The following is a 22145-nucleotide window of genomic DNA, read 5'->3' as shown; positions in this document are numbered from 1 at the left end:
TAAAGAGGATACCCAGAAAATGTGAAAATTAGTATATAAAAACTCATGGGTTGGTCCTATGACTCAATATCTCCGAAACATAGATTTGGAACTTTAAGTATCTATCTGGCTGATGAAGGGAAAGATCTGGTCAATCCCAAAATATTTCCTTGGAAGTGTCCTGATAGTAGTTGCTTTAAAATATAATTTGGTTCAGGTCGATGAAACTGTCCTATGAGATTCTATAATGGTGCATACAAGTCATTATATATTTGTCAAAACCTGTAGAATGTATAACACTGAGCTTGAATCCTAAGGTAAACTGTGGACTTTGGGTGATAGTGACTTGTCAGTGTAGGATCATCAATTGTAATGAACGCACCATGCTGTGGAAGGCAAATTGGTTTTGGGGAGAGGTATATGGCAATTCTCTGTACTGTCTGCTCAATTTTGCTGTGAATCTTAACATATATAATTTTGACAAACAAAAGATGACAGGCATAACATGGGGAAAAATGTATCTTAGTTCACTCAGGCTGCTGTAACAGAATACTGTAGTCTTGGTGGCTTATAAACACAGAAATCCCCTGGATGGGGGAAGTCCAAACTGAAGGCATCAGTAGATTCAGTGTATGGTGAGGACTTTCTTCCTGGTTCATTGATGGGCATCTTCTTGCTGTGTCCTCGTGTGGCAGAAGGGCCAGGGAGATCTCTGGTGTCTAATTTTTAAGGGTGCTAATCCTATTCACGAGGGCTCCACCTTCATGACCTAATCGCTTCCAAAAGACTCCACCTCCAAACACCATCACATTGGGGATTAGGTTACAACATAGGAATTTGGGGGTCAGGGAACATTAACATTCAGTCTGTAACACCAGGCAGTGGTTCTTTTTTGCTGTTGTTATTCCTCACCTGAAGATAGTTTTTCCATTGCTTTTCACAGAAAGTAGGAAGAAGGGAGGGAGGGGAGAAGAGAGAGAGAGAAACATCGATGTGAGAGAGACACATCAACTGGTTGTCTCCAGCATGCACCCTGACCAAGGGTGGGGAGTGAACCTGCAACCCAGATATGTGCCCTTGACTAGGAATCGAGCCCTCAACCATTCAGTGTGCAGGCCAATGCTCTGACCACTGAGCCACATCAGCCAGGGCTGGTAATGGGTTTTTAAAGAAAATTTGGGCAGCAATAGATATGATAGTGGTAAGTAAAGAAGCACTTGCTCATAAAAGAAACTAGGAAAAGAAACTAAGAAAACCAAGTGGAGCCCAGAATCATAACACTTAGGTGTGGCAGATGTCAAAGACTCATTGTCCTCCCCAGAGACCTCCATGACATAGGGATATTTCCCTAGACGTTGGAAATAATTTACATTTTAACTAAAAATTTGGTGGATCGATTAAAAAATAATAAACTACCATATCAAAAGTATGACAACATTTTATAGATTACATTCAACTCCCTTGACATTGCAAAAGAGAGAAAGCCAGGCTCAAGAACCATAGAATCCAAAACAGGTATGGTACCAAAAATGTTTTAAATTAGATTTAAATTAGATGAGACTTGTCTCTGACACCTCATTTATTCATCTCCATTAGACTAATAGCTTTGTGTTCCCTACTTATTTCACTGAACACATTCCTAACTGAAAAAAAATTCTGCTGTGTTGTTGCAGACAATGGACCCTACAGGACCTCATAGAAATATGCCTGTGCCTGGTGAACTTGGCACTCCAGAAGGAAAGCATCTGTGCCGATTATCTAGTGGAATGACACTAGAAGGTAACCAGTTTGCCTCAACTGCACTAGATAGACACTGTTGCTATGCTATCCCATATCCCCTTGGCCCACATCTGAGTTCACCTGCAACCATGAAGGTCATTTTCTATCTCAAGCACCTGCATCGCTTAACTCCTCAGTCTGAAGGCTTTCTCCTGCATCACAGAGTTTGTTGGTTCAGGATCAGGCATAACCCAGATGCGAGGGAGAAGTGTGCTGAGAGAAATTGATTGGTAAATAGGCAACACTTTGTCTTTCATTGGAACATTTCTGAGGTGTGTACCACAAGGTTTCTTAGAAGGTCCCCAGCAGTGTTGAGCACCAGTTGCCCACAGTGGTAACTCACACGTAACTCACCCCTTACTGGTTTTTCCTTTCCTGGTTTCACCTCCCCACTCCCTCGTGTGGGCTTCTTGAGATCACCTCCCAAATAAACTACCTGCACTCAAGCTCTTTTCTCAAGGCTTGCTTAAGGGGAATCCCAAATAAGACAGTCTCATCTACTTTGGGTGAATAATCTTCATGGCATTGCCCTAAGTTGGCGTGTGTGAGGAAGAGGGGTGGTCGACATCTAGGCAATCCTTGCTCTGGAGGAATTCTGTACTGCTCCCTTTCTTCCTATCCCTTCCTCCTGATTTGTCCCAGGCCTCACATAAAATGCAAGATGAGCACTATATTTTATAATTTCAAGACTGGATCTCATTCATTGGTAAATTCAAACTTTTTCAAAAGACAATTTGTGACAGAAATCAAAGTTGATAATGTTTCAAAATGAAACACCAGGTCATATCCCTCATTGTTCTGTTGTGTGCTAGACTAAGGGGAAGACGGTGGCTGTGCACCAGTCTCAGTGGAGGACCTGAGACTTCAAGCCACAGGGCAGTGTCCTTGCCAGAACCGCAAGCCCATGTCTGACATATACCCAGCCTGCATTCTTTGTTGGCATTCTCACCATGGCTGGCAGGCACCCAGCAGACAGTTTTATTCTAATCCTTACAAAAATACAGTGAAAATAAATCAATGTAAAGAACTTTAAAACATATATATACATGGCAAAAGCAAATGCTAAGTGACCCATGGATTTGAATTTTCAGTTGGATCGGTGGGTTTAAGTCTGATAAAGAATCTAAAGATGTGATTGCTTATATAACTACCATTATATTTTTAGTTATTGAATCATATATATGTATTAACTATTTAAAGTTTAAATCAAATATGCACACAAGAAAAATAGAAAGTATGAAAGATCACTACTTTGAAAAGCAAATTTTTTTTCCTAATTTCCTTTTTTTTAAATATAGTTGTAGGCATCTTGTTTTTTTGTTTTGTGTTTTGGTTTGTTTGTTTTGAGTGACAACTGAAGATGAAGGGGAAGCTAAAATGACCTGTTTGACTCATATTTGTTTAATATTTAAAATTATTCAAAGGACACTAATAATTAACAAGAAAATGTAAAGCAAAATTTACTCCTTTAACATGGGTCTCCTTTTCTGATCACTAGGCTCTGAAGATAAAGTTTTGAATCCTTGTGCTTATGAATGTTTGAATATAACTTGGTACTTGTTCTAATTAAATAGTCTCATGCTTTCAACCTGTATCATTTCTAATTAGATATACTGTTAGCAATTAAGAAGATTTTTTTCTCTTCTTTTTGGTTTTAATCTTATCAACTAAATGAGAATATTTTTCCAAAGATTAAGCATAGGGAGAGTATATGCATTTTTACCTCTGGAAACATACAAATCAAAATAAGTTGTAAGAAGGGAAGTTGGTATTTCTGGAATCTTGCAAGGCTGGTTTAATTTTATTGTTGCTTGTAGTCTTGTAGTGTGGTGTGCTATTACCTGTGGATTCTGCCAGAAATTTCAAGGGCACATGGGTAAAACACTGAGTTCCACAGTTGTATCAGGGTGCTTACAATGGAGGGGTTTTTGTGTAACTGAAAGGTTGGTGCAGCTCGTCTTCCCAAGTGTTGGAAAAATATGAACAGTGTTCATTGCGTTTAAGAATTCAAAGAGTTCTCAAAAAGTAGAGTTATTTATTAACATATTTATCTGGTTCTTTTTAGAATTCCATCAGTGGCGAGAGGTATTGATGATAAATCCAACGATGGCCATGAACCCTTTATTGACAGCATCAGGGCAGCAAAAGATCCCACTGGTTCCCTCACCATTTGAAACTCCTACTGTGGATAGGTATTTCTTTCTAAAATAATATTACGGTCAAAGGAAAACATGAATAACCATTAAGTTTTTGAATGATTTAAACCCCAGTGTTGTTTTATGGCCTAATGTTTTATCAGTGAACAGTGGCGCAGTAATTCACATCAAGATCCTCTGCCAGCTGTCCTTTCAATACACTTCTCATCATTTTCCCTTTGAGGCCTGCTCGACGCACTCAGCTAATAGCTAACAAGCACTTTTCCTATGTGACAGGCACTGTGCAGGTGCAAACATTGGTAGAGTCTGTGAGAGCTGCCATAACAAAATACCACAGACTAGGTGGCTTAAACAACAGAAATTTACTTCTCACAGTTCTAGAAGCTAAAAGTCCTAGATCAAGGCGTCGACAGGGTTGGTTTGTGGTGAGACCTCTCTCCTTGGCTTGCGGGCAGCTGCCTTCTTGCATGTCCTTACATGACCTTTTTCTCTGTACATGTGCCCTCCTGGTGTTTCTTCCTCTTCTTAAAAGGACACTGGTCCTGTTGGATTAGGGCGCCACACTTTTGCCCTCATTCAACCTTAATTATGTCTTAAAGGTCTTACTTCTAAATACAGGCACACTGTGAGTTAGGACTTCAACATATGGATTTAGGGGGGCACAATTTAGTTCATAATAACTGGATTTCCTGTGATAGAACAATTCTAAAAGTGACATCATCAGTACTTACCTTGCACACTCTGGCAGTTTCCTATCTTACCTTCTTTAGAATATTTTGACATTCTGAAGAAAAGGTCAAAATCTGTTCTTTATTCTTGTTCATGGAGTGTGAACAATAAATTTGACTTCTAGAGACTACTGAAGTTTGGCAAAATAAATAAATTATCCACCTAGGAAGTCAAACTTTGGTTCCAGATGGCAAAACCCAAGTAAAATATCTCCGATAAATGAGAAAAGAATACTGTGGTCATAATAGTTTGTTGGGGTGGCTGGATCCTGAGACTTGGCCTCTCATCATTCTCCCCAGATAACACTAGCTCAGCACCCACCCCAGCTTCTCCACTTACTACCAAACTCTGGGCTCTGCAGTCACCCAGCCACCAGCCAGGGTGACCAGCAGTGTGGCCAAAATCTATGCAGGTGCTGGGGGCTTGAGTTCCTGGGTCTCCACTTCATGAGCTGAGGGTCTAGGGACCTGGCAGGCATAGGGGTGAGGAGACTATGCGATGCCTGAATGACCACCTGGCTTTCTGCCTGGAGTGGATAAGGAGCCTGGAGGCTGATAATTGTAGACTAGAGAGCAAACTCTGGGAACATCTGGAGAAGAAGAGACCCCAGGTCAAAGGCTGTGGGCATTACTTCAAAACCACCGAGGATGTGAGGGTTCAGATCTTTGCAACTTCTGCAGAAAATGCCTTCATTGTTCTGCAGATTGACAATGCTGGCCTTGCTGCTGCTGACTTCAGAGTCAAGTATTAGACAGAGCTGGCCATGCACCAGTCTGTGGAGAGTGACATCAATGGTCTCCAAAAGGTAACTGATGACAATATCACTTGGCTGCAGCCAGAGACAAGACAGAGATCAAGACTCTCAAAAGGAGCTGCTCTTTATAAAGAAGAACCACTGGGAAGAAGTAAATGGTCTACGAAACCAGATTGCCAACTATGGGTTGACTGAGGAATTGGATGCTCTCATATCTCAGGACCTCAGCAAGATAATGACAGACATTTGGGAGCAATATGATAAGCTGGCTCAGAAGAACTAAGAGGATCTAGACAAGTACTGGTCCCAGCAGATTGAGGAGAGCACCACTGTGGTCACTTCACAGACCACTGAGATAGGAGCTGCTGAGATGACACTCATGGAGCTGAGACATACAGTTCAGTTTTTGGAGATCGGCCTGGATTCTATGAGAAATCTGAAGACCAGCTTGGAACACAGCCTGAGAGAGGTGGAGATGTGCTATGCCCTGCAGATGGAACAGCTCAACGGGATTCTGCTGCACCTGGAGTCAGAGCTTGCCTATACTGGGTCAGAGGGACAGCCCCAGCCCCAGGGGTATGAGGTCCTGCTGAACATCAAGGTCAGGCTGGAAGCTGAGATCACCATCTGCCACCGCCTGCTGGAAAAAGGAGAGGACTTTCATCCTGATGACAGCTTGGACAACAGCAACTTCAGGCAATCCATCCAAAACACTATCACCCACAGAATTGTAGATGGCAAAGTAGTGCCTGAGGTCAATGATACCAAAGATCTGAAGTGGGAAACCTTTTGGAGGGGGGGAGGAATAGGAGGCCAATAAAAAGTTCAGAGATCATTAAATTTTTTTTTTTTTAAAAGAACACTATGTTGGTCATGGAAAATCAGATTTTTTCTTTCAGACATCCCTAAAAATTTTCTTTCCTGCTTTCTCTGTTATTGTCCTTAGTAGTCCTTCCTCCTAATCTTTCTTACCATATTTCAACTTGAACCAATAGAGAGTATAGGACTTTTATACTTCATTTTGGGAAGAGATGATAGAATCCCATATAACAAAAACAAAACAAAACTCATTGCCTATGCAATGGCAATTTTGTACAATTCCATTCTCATTTTATCTATTTTATATCTTTTTCCTAGAGATATATTGCCTTTCACTGTAGCTTCAACTGACCCAAGACAATTTTGTGTTCCATCCCAATTTGGATCCTCTGTTCTACCAAATGCAAATATGCCGAACATGATGCCCAATCATGTCTATTCAGGTATGAGCAATCGATGGCTCTCATCTGTGGATTCACTGTGAACTGGATGTCTGCAGGATGTAGCAGTTACACTTGTAGTTTGTGCAGTTAGTATTTAGGTTTAAATTTTGGTTCCACCACTGCGTGATCAAGTGTAAGTTGCTTCACTTCTCCAATCATAAATTTACTGATGAATAACATGAAAATCTGCAATATTACTATTTGTCTTATCTTACATGTAAGGAACTGATGAGGTCGTGAGGAGATGAAATCTGAGAGTTAAAAGGGGCTTGGGGAAGTTTATATGTGGCCTCACAGGTCACAGTGAGGGCTTGCCTTTTATCCTGAGTAAGAGAAGGAAGCTTTTGATGAGTTTGAACAAGGTAGTGACATGGTCTGAATTATATTTTACCAGGACTACACTGGCTGGATCTTTGGGGACAAACTTAATAGGACAAAGTTCTCAGGATAAACTGATGGGAGTAAATGGGTTATTAGAATAGTCAAAAGATTATAATAGATTAGCCCTGTGTGGTGACAGTAAGAATAGTAAGAAGTGACTGAATTCTGTAATTATTTTGAAGGCATAAACAACAGGATTTTCTCAGTTTAGATCTGAGATGCGAGAGAAGGAGTGTTAAGGGTGACATGAGTGTTGATCTGAGCAATCAGAAAGGTGAAGTTGCTGTTTACTGAGTTGAGGAATACTGTGAGAGGAGCAGAGATCTTGAGGCAGGAGAGATATCATAGGTTCATTTTTGTTCATATTACAATTGAGATCCCTAGTAGACAATCAATGAGAGATGTCAGGAAGGCAGCTGAAGGCCAGGGAGGACTTCTGGAAACACTGAAAAGATAATTTTGGAAGCTATCAGCATACAGGAGACTAGATGAGATAACCTATATAGTGGGTGTGGATAGAAGTTAAAAGAGTGATCCCTGGGACACACCAACGGGGTGGACAAGATGTGGGAAACAAGCAAGGAAGAGAGAGGGAGCAACAAGTGAAGTGGGAGGAAAGCCAGGAGAATATGGAGGCCTGGAAGGCAAAGGGAATACAATTTTTAAGGAGAGATGGAGCAACCATGTCAAGTATGCCATGCACAGATCAAGTAATGGGGACTAAAAATATATGGTTAGATTTAGCTATGTGGAGGTCGTTGGTGATCTTGTTAAGGCCCATTTCAGTAGAGTGGTAACTGAAAACATGACTGGTGGGGGCTCAAGAAAGACTATGAGGTGAGAATTTCCTCACCATATTGAAGATCAAACTGATGCATCTTATCTCCCCAAAGCCACGTTCAAGAGTTTCTGTTTGTCCCTGCTTCCCAACTCCAACAAGTCTTCATAGATAGGAACAATGTGAATGAAAAGCCTGACCCAAGAAGAAATATAATTTGTACCAGGGCCAGTGAAGACACTGGCTTGTCTGGATTTGAGCTGCAACAGTGCATGGATTCACTGCCGTCAGATTGGGTGTCCAGAAAAAGATCAAATATGAAACTGGACACCCACAGTGGAGTGGCCCAAAGACCAAATAAGACAGCTTATTCTGGATGGAAGCTTATTCTTATTCCATATGGCAGTAAGAACCCAGTAAATCTATAGCCATGGTTACAGGCAACAGATAAATAGACCACAGACTCAGAGTGTCCATCTTAGAGATGAAGAATTCAGAAAATGTCAATATTTAGATACAAGTAGGCAGGTTAATCACCTGTCCCAGGGACATAGGTCAGGTTTCCCACCTCCAGGCTGATGTGTAGGAAAGTAAGCAAAAGCCAGATAGGGCCGCAGTCCTATAGAAACTGAGCTTCTAAGTCAGCTAGCAAAATAGAAATTAAGACAGGGGCCTATTTCAAAAATTGGGATATTAGGTAGGGAGTGACTTGTTACAGCTAGACTAGCACTAAATTTGAGGTCACTTATTTGGAAAAGAGAAAGAAACTTGGGCTGGGATTTCAAAAGGTCCTAAAATCTAAATGATTAGAATTGTGCTCTCTACACTGGACTTCTTACTCAGGCTTTCTCTGCATCCTTGGGCAGTACACCATGAGCTGGCATATTCATGCATGTTAGCTGACTAAAGAGAATATCTGGAAGCCACTCAGCTATAAACATATAGAGCTTTAGAGCTAGGATATTTAGAGGTCACCTTATCTAACTTCTGATTTTTAAAAATGACAAAGAACTTCAAAAAAGATATAGTGTGGTTTAGTTATTAATAGTTTAATGAGCTCTACTAGCTCAGTATAGAGCAAGCATAAGAAGCAGTTCTAGCCTTCATAATACTTACCCTCCTTTTGGGAGGAACTGATTTACATAAGTGAAAATATAGTTGAACAAAGCTATGTATAGTAAGTACAATTTGTGTTTCTATTATTACTAGAATGTGTTCTGTGAACCTGTGCTAGTCTGTGAAATGTTAGTACAAATAAATGTATAAATAGAGAGAAAGTGTTTAGAAACTTTTATAAAAATTTGACAGGGTCATTTTTATGTCTATTAATCTAATGATTTAAAAATAATTTTGCTTGTATTTGTTCTTGTTTTCATTTCAGTTTTCTAAAAAATCATTTTATTGTATTTTAAAAAGCATTGGTCCATGATGGGTTGAAAATTTAAAAAGAAAAAAAATGCTCTCACCATAGATGGTTTCAGAAGCACCAGTATAGAGTCTAAGTGCATTAGGAGTTCAGATAAAGAAAAAAAATCAATATAGTGTGAAGTTACTAGGCAAGAATAGAGCCTTGAATTCTGGTTATGCTCCCATTATTTCAAGACATTTTAGAAGGTTGACAAAAACAAAGAATACCATTGCTACCCACCTCCATTGAAACAGCTTCAGAAAAAGTCTTTTCCTCAGATACACCAAAGCGCCCACATGGAGACCTATATATTTTATCTTTAACTCAGGCATTTATTTCCAGGGACTTTGGTGCATCAGAAAGCACTTAGTTACATTTTTTTTGAAGGTCAATTAATTCCTTTTGTACCAAAGCAAAAAAAAAGCTATCAATTTTTACTTCAAAAACAAGAGATCAAGAGATCCACAGTTTATTTCATCTTTTTCCTTTTGAAAGATGACAGGAAATGTCACCAATTAGGAGACCCATCCTTAAAGAAAAGAAAAGAAAAGATCTAGTGTTACCATGATGCCCTCACCAACGTGACCCTAAGATGCTAGCGAGCAGTGGTAGTGTTTCCCACATTGGGCTCAGCTGGCTGTGTTTTGCAAATACTGTTGTAACCATTATCCTCTGTTTTATTCTTTGCAAGTGAATGTTATTAATCTGTTTGTGGGGTGGGGTGGCGATTTTCTTTTTCAAGGTTGGGGCATTTTACCACCTGAAGCCTTAAAGACAATGGCCAGAAGGAATGAAATGATTCAAAGGCAGCATACTGCCAGGTAAAGTAAGGTGTTGCTTTATTTATTTTCTATTCATTCACTTGTTTGTTCATTCATTTGTTTTAGATAGATAGGTAAATAGATAGAGCTACACATAGTTTTATATATACATTCATTAATTTATTATATTTGTATATAGTTGTATTTGCATATGAAGTTATATTTGTGTATATATACACTCTGAATGAATTTATATGTATCTATATATGTATCTCTATATATAGATATGTGCACACACACTCTGATTACTTATAATTAGTTATAAAAATATTTCAAGGATATTATAAAAAAGAAACATATCTACACAGGTTGATTAAGGATAAAAGCAAGATTAGAAATTACAAAGTGAGGCTAAATTTATAGACCGTAATAGTGTGTCAGTGTCTCATAATTAAAATGCCTAGCTGTGAGTCCTCTGAAATTCATATTGCATTTTTGTCTTAAATGACTTCAGTCCTGCCCAAAGATAGGAGCCAAGTTTGCCAATCCCAGTTTAGACAACGCCAGCAGAGCCCAGGCAGCCCCCCATGTCAACCCAACTGTGGCCTTCAGGAGAAAGGGAAGATAGCAGTAATGACTAGGGGATGGCCTGTGGGGGAAAGAAGGCATCGGGGTGAATTTTTTTCATCACTGAACCTAAGGGGCCCACGCGATGACCAATAAGCAAAGTAAAGGAAGCAAAAACACCAAGTTCTCCCCTCTCCTCCTCCTGCCCCAACCCCTGCTGCTTGCGGTAATTTGTAATAGTTGAAACTTGCATTGACTTATTGCAGTTCTTGAGTCCCACTAAAATTGCATGGCAAAGTTTAAAAGCCTCTTCCAGAACTTTAGTTTCTTTGAGGATTAATCTCTGGCAAGAAAATACCCGGTGCTGCATTGTTAATTTATAGTGAAAATGTATATAAATTTTATAAGCAAACTTGTTAAATTTGTCAGATCTGTTAGAGGTAAGTCTCTATAGACTGACCTTGGACTTCCATTGTGAGAGTCAGCCATGCCTTTCACCCTCAGACCTACCCCAAACTCTCCTTCTCAGTGGCTTGGTAGGGGATTCTTGTTTCCATCCAACAAACTTCACATAAATAGTGTGAAGACTCATAAGAAAAATAGAGGTACTATCTTAAGGAAGGCAGAGGGCCATTAAAATTATATTTCTTTTTTTAAAATATTTTTGAATTTATTCAGGTGACAGAAGTTAATAAAATTATATAGGTTTCAAATGTACAATTCTATAATACATCATCTGTATATTGTATTGTGTGTTCACCATCCAAAGTCAAGTTTCCTTCCATCGCCACAAAATTATATTTCTAACGGTTTTCTTGAGTTGTATAAAATGCATTGCTTTGTTTTTAGGATGGAAATGGAAATGCATGCAATTTACCAGCAAAGGAAAATAGAACAAGTGAATCCCAAGGGATTAGCAGGCTTGGGGATACCATTCCTCTATGGCTATGGTATCTCCACTGGCCCAACCACCCACCATGGCAGGAGCATGCTCCCTGCCAGTGACCTGCATTTGCACAGACGCTCCATGAGAAGTCTTCATGGAAATCCCATGCTAGTGGCAACTGGTCCACACTGTGTAGAGGGCTGGGGTCAGAAATGTCGTCGTCTCAGGAGAGGTGCAGGGAATCAGAAAGTTCTAGACAGTGATACTGAAAGTTCCAAAAGTCAAGCAGAAGAAAAACCCATAGGCCAGGTTCATGTGTTTCCCTATGAAGGGGATGAGTATGCAAAAGACCCAGAAACCGAAGCTTTCAACAACCAGAAGTCAAGTGAAATCAACGAGAAACCAACTACGGCCCTTGCCAATACCTGTGGAGAGTTGGAGCTCACCCATAGAAAACCCTGGGGAGCTCATGGCGCTCCGATGGAAGCAAAGGCCTGGGACAGTGGGAGAGGGAAGGTTTCAGAGCAGGTTTTGGCAGCCTGTGGTGAAAAGAATGGCGTTTACTTTCCAGTTCCTCAACCATCTTTGCCAGGTGGGTATCCAGGAGCCCATGGGCAATGGCAGATTCTCATGAACCACAAGTCCTCAAGTCCTTAAGTAGTTGCATAGTGAACTAAAGCCATCACGCTACCTTTTATCTTTCCTTTTCTTAATCCTATTTAGAATTACCTCTCCTTGAAGTCACTTTATTACTTTAGTTCCAAGAAGCCATATCAGTGAAACTCACCTCTGAGTATTGCTATGTAGAGAGTTTACAGCAAAGGTTAGGAAGGCAAGTATGAAGGATGGGAAAACCTACCAAAATTTTTCATTACAATTTTAATTAAGTTGGCTGTTAATTTCTTCAACACAAAATACAGAGGCTCCTTGCTTAAAAGTATGAATTCTATCTGTATTTAAGTGTAAAAAAAATAGACAAACAGAAGCATTAACTTTCAGTGCCCATTACTGCTAATGATACCCCTGATCTAAAAGTATAAACGCACTACTCCCCTCAAAACACTGAAGTTTTGGTTTTCTAGAACTTCTTTAGATAAAAATATTTTAAAACACAGGGATTGGGGATGGGGTGGGGGGGAGGTCATGATCTAGCCACCAAACTGCTTCCCTTACAAAGTGTGAATTACCATTTTGATGAAGATGCAGCTAAATCCCCATGTCACCTAGATAGCATGATAAATCACAAAATGTCATAGGACACAGTGGTATTAATCTGCAGAATGAAATCCACAGGGCATTTCTGTTGGATCTGAGAGAAGCCACTCTGAACTTCTTTGTTTACTTAAGATAGTGCTGTCATTAAAGATTTTCAGAGGAAGAAAAGAAAGGAGGCAGCTAAGCTTTTCGAAAACATCTCTCAATAACTCTTAATACCTTTTAAGGAGTTTACATGTAGATCTCTACAAAGGGATCACTCTGTGGTAATAAAACATGAGGAAGGTAATGTAACTGTACAAAAAATGGTGCTCTTAGGGCCCCCCTTTCCCCAGGAAATGTTATTCCACAAAATAATTTCCTTTCCAATTTAAAGGAACACATGTACTGGTTACAAGTGGGGAGACTCTGTCTTTGGATGAAGATATTCAGAAATGGACCGTGAGTGATGTGCACAGCTTCATCAGTGGCCTGCCGGGCTGTTCAGACTACGCTCAGGTGACCTAAATTTAAGTATTTTCATGGAAGTAAGGTACTGTGAAATATATTTCCTCTATAATGAGTTCAGTCAAACTTGCATTTTGCCCCCAGAGAGGATTCCTAAATATCTTCCCCTTTTTTATGGCATTGGCTACCCTGGGACAGGAGCCTCTCTTTGGTAGAGCTGGGGTCCCGTGCCCATGCCCAGCTGGGAAAGACCATGTCTGGCTTTGGTTTCTGTTCCATCAAGATTCCTGAGAGGTGGGAATTCTCTCCAGGTGAGGGGATTCAGAGGCCAGAGATGAAAAAGAATGAGAAATGTCAGCTACCTCCCCTACTCATCCGTAAACAAACATTTGGGCGGCACATAAACTCTCTACCAGAAGTTTTAGGCTGCTCATAATAGGTAATGAAAATACACACTTTATTTTAAAAAGGACAAGAAGGCAATAGATCTGAAAATCTGGAGATTAACTGTTTGTTTTTGTTTTTTTTTAAACTGTTTTTAAATTCTATATTCATGCTAGGACAATATAAAAAACTCCATAGTCATATATAATTCGATCTAGTAGATAAATACTACATTCTTAAAAATTACAATTATGTCAGGACAGTTGGAATGAAGACTAATTTCATTCATATGGGAAAACTGGTGACAAAAATCATGGGTTGGCAACTTTTTGAAGTTTATGTCAATGCTACATCTTCATGAAAATAGTTTACTTTTTCAAGTGATTTGATAACAGAATTTCAAGCAACAATGTGCCTACTAAATCTGGTATCATTGTCTTAATGTATGTGTTTATATATTAAAGGAAATAAAAGCAAGAAAAGGACATTATGATTTAACATCATAATTAACTGATATAAGAAATATTTTTTTTCAGATCTTGGTTTGAGAATATTTTTCTTCATGTAATGCTGTTAATTCTTTTTAATTTTTTGTTCTGTTTATGAGACTTATAGAACAAGTTATATAAAGCAGTAACTAACACTGTTCCTTATGAAACCAGAAAGTACGAATTCAAATCTTAGCTTTTCCACTTTCTGGACATGTGATCTAAGATAAGTTGCCTCTCTTTTCTCTGTGTCTCAGTTTTTTCATCTGTAAACTGGGCACAGTATAATACACTCTCAAAGGATTGTTGTAAACAATAGAGTGCTTGGCACTTTGTAACTACTCAATAAATGCTAATTTAATCATTATATTAGCCAGAAACAAGCAACCTCCTGTATAATGTACGTGTGTTTGCTGACTTCTTTTTTTTTATTGCTGACTTCTGATGGATTGAATCTGTTTGTACTCTCATTATTATTAATCAGTCATAAAAGTGCAGTTTATAATAACCACTCTTGGAAAAAATAATGTTACATGCATTTCAAACCTGATCAGCCCAAATGCCCTCTTGTGGGTACATGGAAGTCACATAAACATGAATACGCAAACTTTGCTGACTTGTTATCTCTCACCAACAGGATGTCAGTGCTCCCTACCACACCCCAAGAAGTAGAAATAAATATGTTTAGGATCAAGTCCTGCTCTTGTTTCCTCATTAAAGCCTATTCCCTCCCACCTTTCCTATGTAGCTCTCTCATCTATAAAACATCATAATAATAATGCCTATTCCTTGTTCGGTTAGCTATATGTGAGGCACTGTACTAAGCACATCATTTATAGATTATCTTTTAAATTTAATCTGTACCATAATTCCGCAAAAAAGATATTAACCCTATTTTGCAGCTAAATAAAATTGACATCAAGGTGGCTAAAAGAGTAAGTACCTGAAAAATGTGTATATGACTACAAATCTAGCTCTTTCTATTATAATTACTCTACATTGAGGATATTGGGTCATATGGTTTCTAGTCAAGAGCCCCTAGGAGTTCTTAAAGGTGGTAAAAGAGATCCTTAAGTTATTCTTTTTATTTCAAAAAACCTAAGAGAGATCATCCATTTTCCCAAGAGAAGGCTACAAGACTAACCCAAACTATCAATTTTCTTGCTTTGGCCCAAATTAAGTTAATTTATATTAGCCATTCTATGATTTGCTTAATAAAATAGGAAAAGAAACAATTAGTTAATAAATAAATTTTGTAAATAAGTCAAATATATGAGCACACAAAGTTCCTGGTACAGAAGCTTCCCAAGAAGATTCCAGTTTTCAGCTGGACCTGTGGCATGTCCTCCCAGGCCTGGAACACACAGCAGAAATAAGACAAACATGGTTCCTCTTCCCAGGGAGCTTATAGTCCAGGAGACGGACACTAGCAAGGGATTCCACCTCAGAGTGACTGTGCTGTGCGAGGGCAGGCATGTGCATGGTAGAAACACACAGGGGGGCTCATGGCTTCCTACAGGAAGAGGCATCACAAGTGAGACCTCACAGTGAGTTTACCAGCTGAGGAAGGGAGTGAGGCAGGAGAGAGGCAAAGGAGGAATTTTGAGCAAAGGAGGAATTTCCAGGCAAGGACTAGGAGCCAGAGATAATTTAGAGTAGTAAATAGTTGGATTTTGAAAGCAGTTTCTAGTGGCCCAGAGAGGGCCAGGGCTAAGGTGGGAGAGGTGAGAATGGCAAGACAGAAGACTGGAGTAGGAGAAGAGGCCAGGTCACAAAGAGCCTTGAAGGCCCAGCAATGGACTGTGACTTTATCCTGGAGACAGTTGAAGTTTTAAGTAGAAGTGGCGTGATTAACTTTATATTTCAGAAGGGTCACTCAGGTTACTTTAATGAAAATAGGTTGAAGGTGGCCAGACTAGTGGGGAAGCCTCCTCAGATGAGCAACAGTGGAATTTGATTCAGGGTAGAAACAGTGGGGCTGGCCAGTAAATACCCCATCTAAGAGACAGAATTGCCATCATTGGTTTCCATCATTAGATATACATTAGAGAGCCTATAGGGAGACACTCACTGAAGCCCGGAGAGAGACTGGGACAAATCAGGAACAACAAAGAGGTCTTGGGTCAGATGCCTAAGGGACTCTGACACACAAGGGTAGATAAAGAAACTGTAGCCACAAAGGTGATGCAAAGGAGAGGGCAGAGGCTTACCCAGGAGGGACAAGCCTCATGAAAGCAAGGGAAGGACATTTTTCATGAAGGAGTAGCCAACAATGTCAGATGCAGCCACAAGCATCAGAAATATGAAGACTGACAAATATCTATGGGAAACATGGATATTTGTTTAGAAACAAAAGAGTCACCCGGGACCCAGAGGAGAGCAGGTTTGATGGACAGACAGGGACAGAAGTCAGACTTCTTGAGACTGAGGGATAACTGGGAAGTAAGAACATGGAAACAGAACATCACAACTCTTTTGAGAAACTGGGCTATAAAGGGAATGAGAGACATGGGGCAGTATCTAGAAGTGGAGTGAGGAAGCGTTTGTGTATTTTCATTATTATTAGTGCTTGTTTTATGATGGTGGAGTCTTGCTTAAATGCCAAAGGGAAAGAGCCAGCCAAGGAGGAGAGATTGAAGGCCAGAGAGGGGATTATTTACTGAGTGAGACCCTGATGTGGGAGGGGTGAGGACCCACAGCATACGTGGAGAGATTGATTGTTTTTCGGCAGTGAGGGACCCCTCTTCCACATGTCAAGACAGAGGAGAAAATATGAGTGTCCAGGTTTGTTGGCTAGAATTAGAGAAAGTTCTTATCTACTGGTTTCTGGGTGTGTGTTTTTTAATTAGACAGTTATATGATCTGTTAAAAATAAGGGAGGATTATGTAACATCTAAAGTTTGAGGATTGTGAAAAAAGCTTGAAATAGAAAGAAGAGAAAGTTCATCAGTAAATATAGGATTGCCAAACAGGTTGAAGTTGGATTATAAAATTATAGTACTACCAACCTGCTCAGTTTCCCGCCCCCCATCTCCTTATTTGTCTGGAACCTTTCTCCACCAGCAGCCTTCCTAGTTTCTGGAAGAAAGGAAGGCATGGTTACGTCCATTGCATGGTCAGAACAACAGGCCCTGTTGGAAAGGCCAGCATGACAGCTCCCACCTGCAATTTCCTCTCCTCCGTCTACCATTCAGCTAAGGCAGTGCACAAGACGCAGTGCACCTGTAAATGTGAGAGGTGAAATTTGTCTGTGACAGTTTTTACCCATATCCCTTTATTTAGACTATTTGTTCATTCATTGATTTGTCCAGCAATGTTTATTGCATGTCTTCTACTATGTTCTAGCCACTGTATTATAGGAACATTGGTAAATGAGACATAGGCCTGCCCTGAAATATTAACTACTGCAGGCTAGAATTGACTTCTATAAACAGAGAATTATAATATACTCCAAGAGTTATTAGAGAGCACAATGTGCTACTGGGACTCAGAAGAGAGAGTAACTGAAATAAGAAACTTTGTAAAATTTTGTGTCATTCCCCCAGCAGTCTTAATGTTTCCTTCAAAACTAAAATATCTGTATATAAAACAATTTTTTTAAAAAGACATTGAGGCAAAGTTAACACCTTTTGTGTTTCCTAAGGTATTTAAAGATCATGCAATTGATGGAGAAACATTGCCATTACTCACAGAGGAGCATCTTCGAAGCACTTTGGGATTAAAGCTAGGGCCAGCACTAAAGATCCAATCGCAGGTATGCAGGTTTTTCATAGCTAAATATGTACTAATGGTATGAAGCTTAATAGAAATATGTTACTTTTATTCTGTTGTAATATCCATAATACCTACTTAACCTCTTTATTAGCTTTTTCCCTCTGTGAGCGGGAACATGATAGAAGTGAGAGAACCTGAAAACATTGGATGGGTCGTAGCACATATTCTTAGGTATAGTTGGGAAGGCACAAAGTGGTGTGCTGGTGCTTAACAACCAGCTCTCTTTAAAAACAAAATGAACCCAGATTTGTAGCATCTGTCAATTTCTGTAGTGTAAACACTCCCACCATGGCTGGCAGACTCTTAGTGTAATGTCACTGGATACAGAGCTGGGAAGAGATGCACAGCAGCACCCCATTTTAAAGTGCCATATGGATAGAATAGACACAAATAACTTTGGCAGTAGAGATAGTAGTAAATGATAATAGTAAGAGAATTAGGTAAAGACAGTTAAGAAGTGATGAGTTTTAGGTATTTATTACTTTAGTTTTCAAAATAATATATTAATTGTAAATTTATATAATTCAATTTTTATTCATTTACATTCAATATTATAATATAATGTATTTAATTGTAAGTTTATATAATTTAATTTTTAATAATGGCATATTTAGCAACTGGCTTTCAAACTTCCTAAAAATTTGACAACTGACTCTCAAGACTGGAACATGTCAGCTCTAGCACACTACCTCTCACCATCTCCACTGTTCACTCTGATCTAAGGCACCACCATCTCTCATTGGAGTCCTGCATTAGCTTTCTAACTGTTCTCCCTGCTCTGCCCTTGCCCAGACAGAGTTTATTCACAAAACAGTCAAGACTTATTCTTCTAATACAGTCATGCACAGCTAACAATGAGGATACATCTGAGAAATGCGTCATCAGGCAATTTAGCTGTGTGAACAGTATAGAATGCACTACACAAACTGAGATGATATAGCCTGTTACACACCCAGGTTGTATGACCTGGCTTATTCCTCCTAGGCTACAAGCCTGTATAGCATGTTATTACACAAACAAAAGATTAAATCAAACACAAGAGAAAATGGTGCAATGAAGAGACTCGGTAAACACAAGATGTATGAGGTTGCTGCCACCAAAACACAGACATACAGTTTTATAGGAAACTTTTCTATAAGTAGAAATAGTAAACTCTAAAAAAAATGCCAAGGTTGCAGGTTCAATCCTGATCAGAGCACAAATAAGACTCAACCAATAAATGCATTAATAAGTGGAACAATACTTCGATCTCTCTCTATTTCTCTCTCTCTTTCTCCCCCCCTCAAATAAATACATTTTTAAAATTTAAAAATAATGATAAAAAGTATAGTATAGTAAATACATGAACCAGTAAATAGTAATTTATTATCATTATCCAGCATTTTGTACTGTACATAATTATATATGCTACAATTTTACACAATTGGCATTGCATCAGGTTTGTTTACACCAGCATCACCACCAACATGTGAGCAATACAACATTACAATGACCATGTCATCACTAGGTGATGGGAATTTTCAGCTCCATTATAATCTCATGGTACTACTATTGTATATGCTGTCCGTTGTTGACTAAAACCTCTTGTTATGCAGTGCGTCACTGTACATAACAGACCATGTCACTCTTCTGCTCAAAAGTCTGCAATATCTCCTCACTTCCTTCAGAGTAAAAACCAAAGTCCTACATTATTTGCACTCCCCCCCACCCACCACCACCTTTACCTTCCTCATCTCAACTGCCCCTCTCCTCCACAGTTACTGCTTCTGCCCGCTCACCCCTGGATGCTGCCTGAGGCATGCTCAACCATAGGGCCATTTCTCCTGCCTGGGATGCTCTTCCCCCTGAGAGCCTCATGCTTTGCCCCCTCTACCTTCTCAGTGAGGCTTGCTCTGATCACCCTATTTAAAATTGTACACAGCCCAGCTCATGCATACTACTCCTATCCCTATTTTCTGCTCTTTTTTTTTCCTCATAGCACCTATCATCTTCAATCATACAATATAATTTATTTATTATGTTAATGTTTAGTGTTGATTCCCCCCGTCCCCACTAGAACAATTGGAAGGCTAATGCAAGAATCCGATGAGGGCAGAGATCTTCATTTGTTTTATTGACTGACGTATGCTTAGAATATGCAAGATCCATAAGAGGTCAAAAATTATTTGTTGAAAGAATGAATTTTCTAAAAGTGAATCCAAGAAGCATCAGCTAATTTTTCCCAGAATTTATACAGGGCATCTTTTTATACTGCATGTTTATGCCAGGATCTAAGATTTCAAAATGTCCTTCAAAAACCATTTTTATCTGCCTATATTTAAAGTAAAGAAGTCCTTTATAATGCAAATACTTTAATATTTCCATTGTTATTCTTTTTCAAAGTGTTTTTTTGGAATAATTTGAGATACAGAAAAGATGCAAAGATAGCAGGAAGTTCACTCAGCTTTTCCTAATGTTAACATCTTACATGATGTGGCACATTTGTCAAAACTAAAAAATTAACATTGGTACAATGGTACAATATGGTATTCACTTTTAAATGATTTATTTTTTAGTGAGGACACTATATCTCTTGGCATACTTAAATTACACTACGTGGTTTTTACTTTGGCTCTGACTTATTCCTTTGGAGTTTTGTTGTTTTTTTGACCTTATAATGTCAGAGAGGTCAACTTCAAATCATTCTTTATCTTCTCACCTGCTGTTAGCATTACCCCCTACATCATTTTCATGGGGCTGTAGTCATTTGTTATGCTCCCATCTGATAGGTATAAGTGCTTCCATGAAGCCCAGCTGAGCTGTTAGATCCATGCCCATCTGCCAGAATTAACAGGACAGGGCTTCCATAGAAGGGGGGGTCCAGCTGATGCCAGACATTCAACCAAACAGAACAGTGGTAGAATCCCTGGGATTGGGGATTTCCAGGAGTCCAACCGAAGCAGCAGAATTGGGAGATTCTGAGTAACCTCTGGATGACTTAGGAGGTGAGCAGGCAGGAGTTTATTAGACAAGATATCTTTGTGGGTAAGGTAACAAAGTCTCAGGCTCCAAAATAGGGATCAAAGGCAACATTCCATCAGAGAGCCTGCTAAGAAGAAGGAAACCTTTCTCCGGGTGGGCCTGAGCTGAGCATATAAAGAAAGGGGCAGGGAAAAAAAGTTACTGATATTTGAGAATGGAGGACGCTGGATTTGAGCTGTGACAATGTGAGCACTACAGAAATCTCCTGGGTCCCATTCAGGGTCTTGTGTAGGAGCCCAATGATTAGTGTTGGGGCACCAAGTCCCATAACAGCTCCGTTTCTGTCTCAACGCAAAGTCTGCTGAAGGCCAGCTGTGCGCTGAGATTGCCCAAAGAATTCCAGCCCTTAGCCAGGAGAAGGCCCAGCTGGGTGCTGGAGAAGGTGGAGTGGGGTGTCTGTGGGACCTCTTGTGGGATCATTGAAGTGGGAAAGGTGGAATGAACTCAGAGTGAAATAACTGTGTATGCAGATGAACCACAGCAAAACTAGGGAACTAGAAAGTTGCTACCCCCTTGATATCCAGTTTTACCGCAGTGAACACTATGAATCCAAGAGAAAGAAAAAGCCCACTGTGTCCTAGACTCGTGAACCCCACAACTATCTGGATGCCCATACCTGAAATTACCTCAGCCTCCCTGCCATCGGTGGCTAAGCAGAGTACGCCGGGTTGTTGAAAGAATTCATAGACTTAATTACTATAATTATTTTGTCTTCAAAGGTGTCTCAGCATGTGGCAAGTATGTTCTACAAGAAAAGGTTTTCACTTCCTACTCATACAAAACAAGCATTTGATCAGCCAGCAGATACGCCCCCTCTTCTGGATTTTAACTCCTGGGGTGATACATTGGACAGTGCCTGTTCCCAGGATATAATTCCTAAAGGAGTCGAGCGAGACGGTATGAGAAATTAAAACCCTCCAGGGGCAAGAACCATCTTAGTCAGTTTTCCAGAGTCTAGAATATCCTGAAGGGTGTGTGAGGGTTTCCCGGGGCCTGGTGGGGGCTGAGAGGGGAAGAAAGCCAGCCCCCCTGAAGTGGCCTTGGGCAGGCCTTGCCCAGGAGGCTTCCCGAAGCCACCCCAGCGCCAAGTGGCAGGAGGCGTATCCTGGGCAGCACAAGCTACCCGGTGAGGGGAAAGTGAAGCACGAAACAGAGAACGAGGGAAGCTGACCACAGGCCTCCGCCCTTTCTCACGGCAGCCTCCCCAGCCTGAAGGCGGGAGAGGGCCCGCAGACATTTGAACCTGAAGTTGAGACTGACTATTAGCCAGCATTTTCTTCCTGTCTGACAGGAAACTATGTTATGACTAAAAATAACTGGCAGGCTCCTCCTTATCTGAGAGGGGCACGAGAAGTCATCATACCCCCTCCGGTTTC

At 40.0% G+C, this 22145-nt stretch overlaps 1 protein-coding gene and 1 pseudogene across 1 annotated transcript; both read left to right on the top strand.

Moving 5' to 3' along the window:
* Window positions 1-1655: 1655 nt before the first annotated feature.
* On the top strand, window positions 1656-21680 carry SAMD7 (sterile alpha motif domain containing 7). Its single transcript, XM_016202986.2, has 8 exons — window positions 1656-1758; window positions 3824-3950; window positions 6535-6659; window positions 9969-10047; window positions 11404-12032; window positions 13032-13153; window positions 17618-17728; window positions 21489-21680. Exons 1-8 carry the CDS (start codon window positions 1656-1658, stop codon window positions 21678-21680), a joined length of 1488 nt encoding a protein of 495 aa, XP_016058472.2.
* On the top strand, window positions 4831-6217 carry LOC107529518 (keratin, type I cytoskeletal 18 pseudogene; annotated as a pseudogene).
* Window positions 21681-22145: the final 465 nt, after the last annotated feature.

Source organism: Miniopterus natalensis, chromosome 6 (genome assembly GCF_054644295.1).
Source record: "Miniopterus natalensis isolate mMinNat1 chromosome 6, mMinNat1.hap1, whole genome shotgun sequence".
In the NCBI taxonomy this organism is placed as follows: domain Eukaryota; kingdom Metazoa; phylum Chordata; class Mammalia; order Chiroptera; family Miniopteridae; genus Miniopterus; species Miniopterus natalensis.
This window is presented reverse-complemented; position numbering and strand designations above follow the sequence as displayed.

What these genes read in the sequence shown, in the direction of transcription:
- SAMD7 (XM_016202986.2), top strand. Translation starts at nt 1,656, where the DNA reads ATGGACCCTACAGGACCTCATAGAAATATGCCTGTGCCTGGTGAACTT. An exon ending in TCCTCAACCATCTTTGCCAG is followed by an intron (nt 12,033 to 13,031) that starts GTGGGTATCCAG and finishes TCCAATTTAAAG; the next exon opens with GAACACATGTACTGGTTACA. An exon ending in GCTGTTCAGACTACGCTCAG is followed by an intron (nt 13,154 to 17,617) that starts GTGACCTAAATT and finishes GTGTTTCCTAAG; the next exon opens with GTATTTAAAGATCATGCAAT.